This window comes from Rhyacophila brunnea, unplaced genomic scaffold (genome assembly GCF_057557595.1).
Source record: "Rhyacophila brunnea isolate RB1 unplaced genomic scaffold, BYU_Rbru_1.0 scaffold_14, whole genome shotgun sequence".
Classification (NCBI taxonomy): Eukaryota; Metazoa; Arthropoda; class Insecta; order Trichoptera; family Rhyacophilidae; genus Rhyacophila; species Rhyacophila brunnea.
In genome coordinates, this window is record NW_028232796.1 from 39,278,762 (window position 1) to 39,291,223 (window position 12,462).

General features: G+C 35.1%; 1 protein-coding gene across 3 annotated transcripts in view; it reads right to left on the reverse strand.

The window, feature by feature from the left end:
• LOC147075967 (popeye domain-containing protein 1-like) overlaps positions 1-9,607 on the reverse strand; it is a 194,743-nt gene extending 185,136 nt beyond the window's left edge. For 2 of the 3 annotated variants that reach the window (XM_085942294.1, XM_085942293.1), the window contains exon 1: positions 8,539-9,607. In XM_085942294.1, the coding sequence (XP_085798420.1) occupies positions 8,539-9,087 (549 nt within the window). In that variant the 5' untranslated portion in view covers positions 9,088-9,607. The remainder of the gene's footprint in view (positions 1-8,538) is intronic. The other variant, XM_085942295.1, reaches the window with a different exon arrangement.
• Between the last annotated feature and the right edge of the window lie 2,855 nt (positions 9,608-12,462).

A 12,462-nucleotide genomic window follows, 5' to 3' on the forward strand; every position in this document is an offset into this window, starting at 1 on the left:
AGCTCACAGAGCGATTCACGCTACACGCGACGAAGTGAAACTCCAAGCTCCCGTTCCAATTATAATTTATATACATCTAAGTATTATGAGAAGAAGTGTATCATAATTTGAAATAAGTAAAAGGAATTAATATTTATAACAGGAAACTCAGAATTATCTGTTCTGTGACTTATAAGCATAAACCGGCTCTCACATCAACACTCGTCTCGCCCGCAAAGTATCGAATACGTCAATGTGACGTCATAGTTATTCACAAGACACACGTTGCCAAATGGAGCTCCGCAGATTGGTCGAATGCGACTTTTTAGTTTGAAAAAAACATCTGGAGGCACATACAACTATTTTCACCCGACACGCAGCGTAGGTATAATCCCAAAATGTCGCACTTCGTCATTAATTTTGGCTTGGCGCGTGACGTCATTGTCCTCGCAAGGCCTTGCTATACGCACATGAGAAAGTTGCATGTTGCGCTCAGTTTTTATTTATGACTATTATCCCGGACGAGGCGATTTTCAATGTGCGACTGGGCTAAGCGATTGACGAGTGGTTGAGTGTCCGCTTCGGAAGCAGTGAGCCGCGATTCGAAACGTGTCCGAAAACTTGTACGTACCTATGCCGTTTGCCGATTACACATCACCGTGAAATGTTGTATCGGAAATATATGGCCGTAGATATATTAAATACCATCCAACCTCTTTGGGTCGTATAGTACTGACATAAAATCCATGTCTAAATAAAACACGGTTCTTGCCGGTTTTCACGGTACAGGAAGCCAGCAGCAAACAAATTTTGAAAATAGCCGATATACTAGATTATTTGTTAGGTTGGGTTTTCATTCTTGAATTTATGAATTTTAGCAAAATCAACTATGAAAATTGAAATAATGTTCACATTGAATCTAATAAAATTGGAGACCGTATAGTATATAGTCAACTCTTTCCGATAAGAAAGCTCACGGCGAACTGTGCCACGGTGAAATGTTTTACGTACAATTCACATGTGACCGATTCGAACCCCGTGACTGGCGCACTCACTCATTTACCCCGTTACCCTTACTTTTGGGTTAATTTCCTTGTGCCGTTTCTCTCCCCGGTACTTTGCATTAGAGTAAATTCAGTAAACTTAGTCAAAGATCACTTAAGAGCGTGGCGACCTCAGTCTCGGGTAACTGCTCCTGGGACATTACCAGGGCGTGTTTGTGTTGTTACCCTCTTCCCAGCTCGGAAAATAGGACTAGGGATAATAAATCAAGTCATATCTGCATTTATTTTTACCAATACATATTACAGATGAAAAATAAAACAATACACGCCTACACTAAGTGTTGACACCATTCAGGACAGTGGGAAGTTAACCAAAAGCGTAAATGTGCCACTGCAGTAACCAGTTTTACCAACCACGCCACAGCTCCAAATTAGTTTTAAATTGCAACTAAGTAACTCCAGAATATCTATGTAACTACACACCTACCCACTAAGTACTTGGTGAAAGCTTCTGGCATTCTCAATGCAGGTTCCGCTAAAATGTTAAATATTATATTTTATATTGAACAGAAAGTCCCGTTTACATCATCGCGGTGACACGTGTAAACGCACATTCATCAACGAATCATCGAAAGTGATAATCCGGAATCAAAAGTGAATGAAATTGAACCTGTTCTACAAACCTTATTGTAAAAATTATAATACTTCGATACAAACATATGAAAAACTACCCTAGATATCTGCCGATAGCAGTCTTGTGTATGGAATAGTTGCGCCAATGGCTGCAATCTTACTAGCACTTCATGACACTCTCACGTGTGATTGCCTCTGTTGCCTCAGCTCTTCTGATTGCCTCGGCCCTATGTTGTAACTTTTGACATGAAGTCACCGGGCGATTTACGCAAATAACTGATTTTAATGAAATCGGACACAATTATTTACTACGAGTAGTTGGTAAAAGACCCGTCTCGGATGCTGCCCGTTTTCTCAATGCGCTAATAACGATTCATCGTGGAAAAAAGTTCAGAATACGCTCCCATTTTAGTTTTTACTTTTTAATTTACTATGCCGTTTGAGAACCAGTGCACGCTGCGTCCTAATCCGCAGAGCATTTGCAATTAAGTTTAATCCTGCAGGAACAGGTACGGAGCCTACCTGCTAGCAGTTTACTTCATTTTTGTACCCCGTCTACTTGGTTAAAGTAATAAGGCACCTGGCACTAAGAGTAATTTGTTTTACAGGACTGGATTAAAATGAATAATTTCAGTTGGGACGCTAAACAAGTCTCCAGTAGGTTAGCAAGTTTTGTAGAAGTTACTTATAACTTATAAGGAGACTTCTGAGTTTTCTATACCAAAAAATTCACGAACAAACTCATAAACTCAACGAATCTCATCGACTGTCTGGTCCGATTGAGTAGTGGCAATTTGAATATTGTAGTCGTGTCGCAGACAGAATAGAACAATCTTTATTTTAGCCAGAAAATACTGTCAGTTTTACGCGATCTTTTATAATGAAAGTCGCCACAAACACTATAACAATAATACGAAACAAAATTATATGCAAGCAAATACGACCAGCAACTTATTATTTGTCCTAATGCAGTCTACAATCGTCTACAGCAGTGGTTCTCACGTGAAAGTTAACTGGCCGCACAATTGACATTGACAGTTCTATGGAAAAGTCTGGTGGCCGCACCAAATTTCACTTTTGTTATGAATGAAAAAATTAAAGCTAAATTTTATTTACTAAAAAAATGGATCAATTTATTTATAGACAAATTCATTTAATAGAAGACATTTGAATATTTAAGTACTTACATATCTATTTATTTAGAAATAATGCAAATGGAAATTCCTCAATATTCTTTTTCCCAATGCGAGCCGCATGGCTGCTTCTAAGTTTACATCTATTCTGTCAAGAACTGGCTTCCATATTTGTTTTTTTATGAAGTGCATTACACTGAATGCTCTTTCACAGTATAGGTCAGTAGTAGGAAAAATCGACAATATTAATAAAGCAATTGTTGCAAATTCTTTGAATTGACTTGATTCTTGGTCAACCTATAACATCGACCAAAATTTTTCAACTGTGGTGTTATTAACATGGTTTTTAAATACTTACTTGGCCATGACTCATTTTCAATAACGCATATTTAACGTTAGGCTAGTTAATTAAATTAAATACTGAAAATGATGTTGGTGGCCGCAGCAAAATCCTCTGGTGACCGCACATGAGAACTACTGGTCTATACTCTACAGTGACATTTTTAGTCAGAAAGTGTGAAGAAATACTTTTTAAAGTAGCCATCCAACTGACCAATAAATTTTAGGCTTTCTTATAAATTTTAACATTAGCAACATAACGTATGAGTCAGTGGCGAAGGGTGACTTTTGGATAGAGGTAAGCAGTGGAGATCTGAGAAAAAGAGCACACTTGTCAGGTATACTTAAGAAGATAATACGATATTACTAATAATGAATATGACACTAATGACAACGACACACAAATTCAATGAAACTATTGAAAATTCAAAAACTCACTGACGACATAAAATTGAAAGATGAGTTCAAATTACGTATTTTTAAGAACATTTATACACATCAAAAATCATTAGGTAGATAACATTTATTTTTACTTTTAAAAACAATCTATACCTATTTATTAATATGTGATTAAGGCCATAGATATATATTTTTAAAATTTTCTAATTATTAATTATTGTGGTGTGCAGCCATGACAACAATATTATGCGCGAAGGTTTTAGGCAGTGCGATAGGAGCCTACAATATTTCACACAATTACATAGACTGGCTGAGGTTACGTGACGTAAAGACCATTCGAAAAATATCACAATTTCTTGACAATCCGACATTTATTTACGTCGATGGCGCACTGTGGTACATTTTTAAGCCTTCTTAGATTATTTTGACATCTGTCGTTGGTAAATTAAATTATTTTTATAGAATATAAAATAATCAAGTGATTAAGTATATACTTAAATATGGTAATATGCAATTAGAAAATATTTTTCTTAAGAAGGTAGGCTTTAAATAATCGCCTAGTATGGAGTCTTCGCCACTGCTATGAGTAGACATGCCCAATCAAAACAATCGTCGAGACAAATTAATTAATAATATTATCTGAATCGTTTCGAGTCTGCATCGTTCTGTCATTTTGTAATGAATGAATGACAAAATGTTACTTATGTATTTATTGAACAATGCAAAATCGTTATATTAATTTTACTAAGTAATCTACGGACCTAAACAATAAAAAGCTTTTATTTGCAGGTAGAAAAATGAAACATCGAGCGGACTCTTAAGTTTTTTTTCCCAATAAACGAAGATAGAGATTGTTTCTCTGATTGGAATCGAAAAACTCGAAACGTCTATTGAAACGTGATTCGTCCTTCTGTTATTGCCTACCTATTGAAATATCAAACAATAAATAATAACAACGAGAAGAAAAGCTTTCTCAGCTTCGTTTCCGTGCATACAATATAGAAAAAGAAAAGCTAAAATAGAAGCTCGTGTATTGAAAAATGTGAGTTGAAAAGCTGCGAGAAACAAAAAGGAAACTAGAAAGATGCTCGCTTCGATTGAAACTTTCATTACTTAGTAGATAGCCTACTTTTCTTTTTTGAGTGCTTGGTTTAACTGTATCTACGTATGATGTCCAATGAAGTTTGTGAGGAGTATGTATGGAAGTCGGCACCATGCACCAGTGGCGAAGAGTGCATATTCTAGAGACGTGGCCGATATAGTAACCAGAAAAAAGTGGTAGGATAATCATACTTATAGAACTGGAAGCTGAATTTTGTTTCATCTTCATTATTTTACTGACAAACATAACAAGACATCATACATGCCTGCATTAGCATTAGCTCAAGATATTTTTATCGCAGGCCGATTCAACTACATCTCGACTTGACTTGACTTTTGATCATCCTTTAGTGTTTTGGGGCACGCCGGCGTTAGCCTCATCCCCTTCGTCTCAATTATTAGGTCGCTAGCAAGGATTCGCGTGATTCGACGTGGTGATGTTAATCTCCGGTCCTTGATGGGGGCCGGGATAAGCAGCAGCCTCCAAGGTCAAGTGTTGTTCCTTCGTACAATCCATTCGGGTGGCGATGTGAATTTCCCGGTTCTTGATGAGGACCGGGCGAGGCTGCTGTCTTCAAGTCCAAGTGTTGTATAAAAATATTTAATTTTGAAAATTTTTTTCAATTTCAAAATTAATTCATAATAAGTTTGAGCTTGGGGCTCTCTTCATTCGGCAGCGTCCGCCGATTGACACAGCTTCCATGTTTCGCGACATGGATCTTCCAATCTTCTCTTCCGTAGGTGGTTGCTCATCGGCGATTATTCTTCTTTTTTCCTGAGTTTTTTTTCGTCTTCTTCGGTTTCTTCGGAGCTACATCTGGGTTTATGCCTCGGTAGCGTAGGCGGGCATTTACTTCTTTTTCGTACTCTTGGAGGAGGTCGAATGTTATAGTAAATTCGTCGATCCAGTATCCTTCGGAGTTTATTGTGTATCTAACATGTTTTATGAATGATTTAATGTTCCGAAGTTCCAGTTCGTCGTATGAGTTGAATGGTTGTTCTCTCATGAATGTTATGTTCTGTTGAATCCGTTGTATGTTGTTGGGAGGCTCATAGTCATCCTCCTCTGTCTTCGTCTGTTTTTTTCTGGAGACAAGCTCCCATCTGTCATCTTGTGACTCAGGTAAGTCCAGTTCCGGGGTGGTATAGTCCGGTTCCGGTGTAGTATACATGTTCTCGTCGTCTTCGCTGCTGTTGTCAGCCTCCGGCAGCGGTTCGCTCTCCGGGGTCTCAGCATTTTCGATTTTCGGTGTTGTCGGGGTTTCCGTTTCTGTGGTCTCTGTTGCATCGGATGTCGGGGTTTCCGGTTCCGGGGTCTTTGTTTCTGTTTCAGCGGTTATTGCAGATTTGATCTCCGGGGATTCTGTGTTTTCGGTCTTATGTGTTGCCGGAGTTTCAGTTTCCGGTGTCTCGGATGCTTCGGTTGCGGGATTTTCCGTTTCCGGGGTCTCTGTTATTTTAATGATGATGATTTCCGGGGGCTCAGTTGAGATGAACTACATCTCGAAAGACTTCAGTCCTCTTATATTACGGTGGTCCGTTCCTTTAACTTTTCAAAATGCATAATAAGTATGTGGGAACCTTGTCGGTACATTTAAATAAAACTGTCAATGTTATAATAATATGTAATGTAATAAAATTAAGATATCATTTTCACGATGTATTATACCGGTATTTATTTTTGTTGTTATTATTTATCGGTGAAAGAAATAACAAAACTTTCATAATCAATATTATGATACACACAACAATTTTAAATCATGTGAATTCAGAAAAAAAACATGTGGTTGATATTTTTAATTTGGGAAAAAAAATCGAGAATTTAAAATAATAATAGGTACTTATGTACCTATATACACACACACCCACTAAACGTAAAAATTCGAGAGAAGCGATTAGTAAGTCTGATTCAGTAGTGATTATGAAAAAATGTAGGTATTGCCGTTTTTACAGAGCAATGAAATATGTACAAAATTTTTGGAAGTGATTTGGGTTGAGGAATTAGGAATTTAATCATTTATATTAATTAGAGTTGGCACTGATGGCAGGCATTTCTGCTAGTTATTGATGGTGGTTGCTAAAATCTTGTACGATTCATCGAGACTCTGAGTCAGGTGCGCGCCACCCGGGCGGCAGGATTCAGAGGGCGGCAAAATTCCGATTTTTTAATGAAATTATTAAAAATATATTATGTTAATCACTTACATATTATAAAGTTAACTTTATTTACAACTTACTTACAAGTCATTAAATATTCTTTTATGAATTTTGCTACCGTGCTCTATTATAGCTATTAATTTAAGAAGTTTTACATTAGAATTCAAAATGTTAAGTATATTATGTAATAGGTAAAATATGTCAAACATTTTGTTGTAAGTACTTACTTATGTTTTTATGACAATATAATAATTGTTTCAACTTTTCTTTGACTTCACATTTCCACAAATAATGGGGGGGGGGGGGGCAATTTTGGGCTGGCATCCGGGCACGTATTCCTGTGTCTAGAATTCTAGAATCTACTTCTACATTTTACTATTACAGTTTGCACAGCTGAGTGAGTGTGTCTTGTCTCACATTGTTTTTATATTATTAATAGGTACCTGTATTACCTACACTAAAATACTATATTGTGTATAAGGCGGAGTTACGGGATGCTGGTATAAACTGGAACGACGCAAAAAGACTGGCTAGCGACAGGATTCTTGGAGGCGCCGTGTGGTGTCCATATGCTCCAGCTAAGGGGTGGATATGGCCGAAAAGAAGATAGGTACTAAAATAACCTAATGTAAATATGAATTAGGTACCTAATATTAGTTTCCTTGGTGAAATATTCAAGTATCTAGGTACACAAGACAAATTAAATTGTTCATTCTAACTGATTGTATTCCTTAATTTTATGAATAAAATGAGAGTTAATTGTATGGAATAATTATGTGTGCGAAAAAGGGGGAGATATCTATGTCTAAAATCACTACTTTTCGGGATAGTCAAAAGAAGAACAAGTTTTGGGCCATTCTGTATTGGGGGGGGGCTTTTGCTAGGTTTCCATAATTTTTGTCAATGGTATCCATGTGCAATTTACCAAGCTCCAGCAGTAGGGATTCCATTCGTCCCCCTTTTCGTATTTATATTATTAATTAATATGGCATTAGAATTAATTTTATATATTTAAGTACCACATTTTTTTAAATGTGTACCTACGACTTTTCACCCTTTTCTTTCATGTAAGTGACAATGCTATTTTATCTACTTTTATAATTTTAAGCTTTGATGAAAAACTTTTCAATTGTATTTTTTTCATGATACATATGTATGTAAGTATATAAGGTAAGTATAATATATTATAATATAATAATTATAATAGGTACACTATAGAACCACTCTAGATTGCCATTACAATGCCAAACAGCCGATGAGTATTATCGACATGGTCCCTACGTCCTGAAGCAGCTCTCCAGCCCAGGATCTTTGGTGGGCCACCTACCTAAGGCCAGTATCATGCTAGTCTACACTCTTCAGTAGTGTTCCCCAAATGGTGTTCCACAGAACCCCGAGGCTCCGCGAGGTAAAATTATAGATATTCCATATTGGATAAATAGCAATATTGGTTAATTATAAAATAATATTCAACACGTGAATTATCATTTTACATTAAAGTATCAAAATTATCAATTTATTTACTTATATATAACTTAATTATCATATTAAATTAAATTGCATCGCATAACCGCATACCTATGACTCATATGAGTCTTTGGGAAAATAGCACCGCAGGCGACTTTTTTTTTTACTAGTAAAGGAAATTTGTGGTGTGATTAACTCACTTAACTGGTCAACCCAATAAGTACGCCAAGCCTCCCCTAATTCTGGGCGCCCAGGCTAGAGCCTCCCACCTGTGGGGTCCATGATTATCGATGAATATTTTGGAAGTAGGTATTAGTTAGACTCACCTCCTCAACTTCTTTGGAGAACTTGATGGGCCTCAGGTAGAACAGCAGGATGCATATATGCACCAAGTTTATCACCACAAACACACCGTTCCACACAACAGCGTCAAAAAAGCACTCAATTGTCCAAGCCCACAGGGCGACAAATCCACAACCTACCATAAGGGTGCACCTCAGAAAGAGCATCCCATACATGCCGTTTGGGGCCAGATACGAGAGAAAGAAGAAGGCATTCGCTAGCTGGAAGTAGATATGGTTTGCCTGCTTCCATTTTGAACAGTAATTCACCCCGAAAACAGCGGAAATGAAGTTCTTCTCGTAAAGAGTGTAGTTTGCCCAATCGTCTATGGGGGGCAAGGCATACGTCTGGGTGTCCGCCAACCCCATGTCTGTTGTGGTTGTTCCAAGAAAATCCTCTAAACTTGATGATCCAGTGAATTCCGTGAGATTCGGAACGACGGTTGACGCAAGGGACAGACCTTCGTATGAGGAGTCGTTGCCATTTGTGAGGTTATCAGCGAGACCGAGCGATAAGGCACTTAAGAATAACATTACTGGGTACACCACTATGTAGTAATAACTTCGCACATGTGTTCTACAATAACAAAAACCAAGATTGTTTCTGTTTGTCGATTTTGTAGAATTTTCTCATCACATTTTTGGTAACTAAATCGACCTGGAATTTGATCACAAAAAAACTAACGGAAACACTTTCTATTGTCACTTGTTATTTGCGTAGATATTTAAATTGATTTTTAGAGAGTTTTCATAATAAATTACAGTTAAATCAATGTAATTTTTTAAATGTTCCGAAGGCGCAAACTTTCGGTTGTGAAGCAATAACGTTACCACTGTACAATATAAACAAAATCAATATATTTTCGGAATATAATTACAGAGTCTCGACGTGGTGTCCGATCGAGTTGCGATAATTTAAAATAAAACAACCAACAAAAAAACTGAATGAAAATCTAAAACTAACTAGGAAGTTATTTCATGATATTGGTAAATTTTGAAATAATAGCTAATCCAATTTGACAACCAACATCAGGCCGCCAGTAAAATTCATACTGAAATCCAGAGACAAGATTGGGGATACCATAAAACTTTGAAAAATTCCCTAATATACATAAAGAAAATAATTTTTCCCTTTTGTTGAATGTTTAATAAAAACGATGTTTAAATTGAAATTTTATTGTGATTATCTCTTTGATTAGGTATGATAAATTCATTCAAAAACAATCATTAGTTTTTTACTGGTCAATTCTTATTACAATCAAAAAATAAAACCGTCGATGTGTATTATTTAATAGTTATTATTTGTAAAAACAATGTTTCAATAATTATGTCATTATTAAATATTTAGATAATAATAATTTATAACAATGATTTTTATTTTAATATTTAGAAATTCATATACGTTATACGAATCATTTTTTAATTTATTATTGTTTATGGTATGGTTAAAACATAATTATACTGCCATCTGTCATTGAGTAGTTATAAGCAATAACAACTTTTCTTATTATTTCAACTACTACTGCCATCTTTATTTAAAAGACCCAAGCGTTTTACATTTTTTTTTCGATTATCGTGGAAGTTCAACCTACTAAGCTATCTAGCGGTAAACTATAAAGCTTGTAATTTGAGAATTAATTTACAATAATTTATTATTGTAATAAATACGTAATTCTACGTAGGTATTATCGAAAAACATTAAAAAGACTTTACTTTTTTTTAAATTTTAAATGTTTTATTTCGACCATGTCCGATCCTAATAAGATCATAATATGGGCCATTCCTAAAATAAAATTTGATAAAAATAAAAAGGATTTCAAGTTACTTATACACATTCATATTTTTATAAAAATCGATGTTTTTAAAATAAATATAAAAAATATTAAAACGATGAATTAGTCAAAAATCTAACGTCAAAAAATTGACAATTTTAATAATAAATATGACCATTACTTAAATATAATGTAATAATAAGATGGAACCCTGCAAGAAATTCACATTTTATTAAGTACATTTTTTTACAATAAATTGTAAAAAATAGATAGATAGGTATATAGGTAATAGTGGAAGGACACTTTTTAATTCATAAAAAAATCTGAATACTAATTATTAATCGTCATTCTTGTTATAGAAATTGCCAACTTTATTTTAGCATTGAAAATGAAGTTTCCCAGCTTCAAACTCAGGATTCCCCTTGTTTCTAAATAACTAGATCAATCAGTACAAAATGATACGATCGATCGAAACGGCATAAAACAACAACAATAAGTAGGAGAGACATTAGATCTGATTCAATGTCTTGTTTCTATCACACTCTTTCGTCCTATCGAAGCAAAGGGTGCATTCACAAAGTTACGCCCACTCTCTGAACAATTAACAAGAGATGAGCGTTTATATATTTTGTCAATTATTATTTCATTGCCTTGTTATAATTATACAAATTGTGTTTTTTTTTATATGCAATATTTTACATTATTTGACACAAAACGTGATTAGTTTGTACTAATTTACCACATCTTTTAGCTTTTCAAAAAAAGAGATACCTTCTGGTTTTTTAACACGATAGTTAAAAATGTATCAAACAGTATACCTAAACACAAATTTATTCAATGTCTACTCTTAACGGCCCACATGCCCAACGTAGGTCAAAATGGAGTTTTGTGGTATTTTCAGAGCATAACCCTGGACATTCCTTAAACGTTGTAGATAATCTATTTTTATAATTTTGAAGCCTTATTATACTTACTTCATATTTATTTTAAGCATTTGATGACTGCATAAAGTATTTTTACTACATAAAATAGTATTCTTTTAAACATCTTGAGCTAATGTTTTAGAATATAGTCATATTTCATTACATCCATGTGCAGTGGTGTTAAGATTTTTTAGAATTATTAATTTTTAAACGCATTAACAAAACCATTATTAAAATTTATGTTAACATTATATAGTGAAATATTTACGAAAAAAAAATATTTTATAATCTCTGTGATTGTTTACATAGTACATTTTAGTAGTAGTAGTAGTAATAATGATTGTTTAATAATTATTGAGCTAATGATAAGCTAGTATTTTTTTGAAATACGCCATTTCTATTGGCATTTCCCAGTGGTTAAGCTACAACATACGGCCGTAACCATAAATTGACAAACGATAAATGAAGTAGGGAGTAAGATCATGTTAACGCGCGTGTTTGAACATATATTATAGGTACCTACCGTTTAAAAAAAAAACATTTTTTTTAGGCTAGGGGACTTGTGGCACAGCCTTTAGGGTTCCGTCGTCGTGGCCGGCCCTCCCTCACCCTGCAGCAGTGCTACAAAAGCGACCTACGCGCCTCAGGTCTAGAATGGCGGGAGGCGCAAGAGTTGGCGATGGATCTAGGGAAGTGGCGCGAACTTATGATTGCTCTATGCCCCAATGCTGGGTCGTGACAGGGTGAAAAAAGAAGAAGAAGTAGATTTACCTGTACTTTTTATTCAAAATGTCATGTTGTGAACATCTTGAATTAATAATCTGTTATGTGCTGAATGTGTCTTTTTAAATACATAAATAAATAAAAACATCCACAAATTGTACATTAAGTAGCCTAGCTACTTCTGGTTCAATTATTTAATAAAAAGTGGAATTAGTACAATGATTTGAGTTGCCCCATCTCCAACCGCCATCATTCATTCATCGTCATTTATCTTTAATAAATTTTGCGTTTTTATTGAAATTAGTAATAAGAAGATAATTTATTTAAATTAGTTGATATCATAAAAAAAACTAAGTATTTAGTTTCGCTCACCTTTTGTATGTTACAATATTTTCAATTAGCTGGATTAGCCCTCCTCCGCCGTTGCGCAAATCGCACTGTTTTTACTAGTCTAACGTCATAAACGCCAGCGGCAGGACGTACATGTCAAC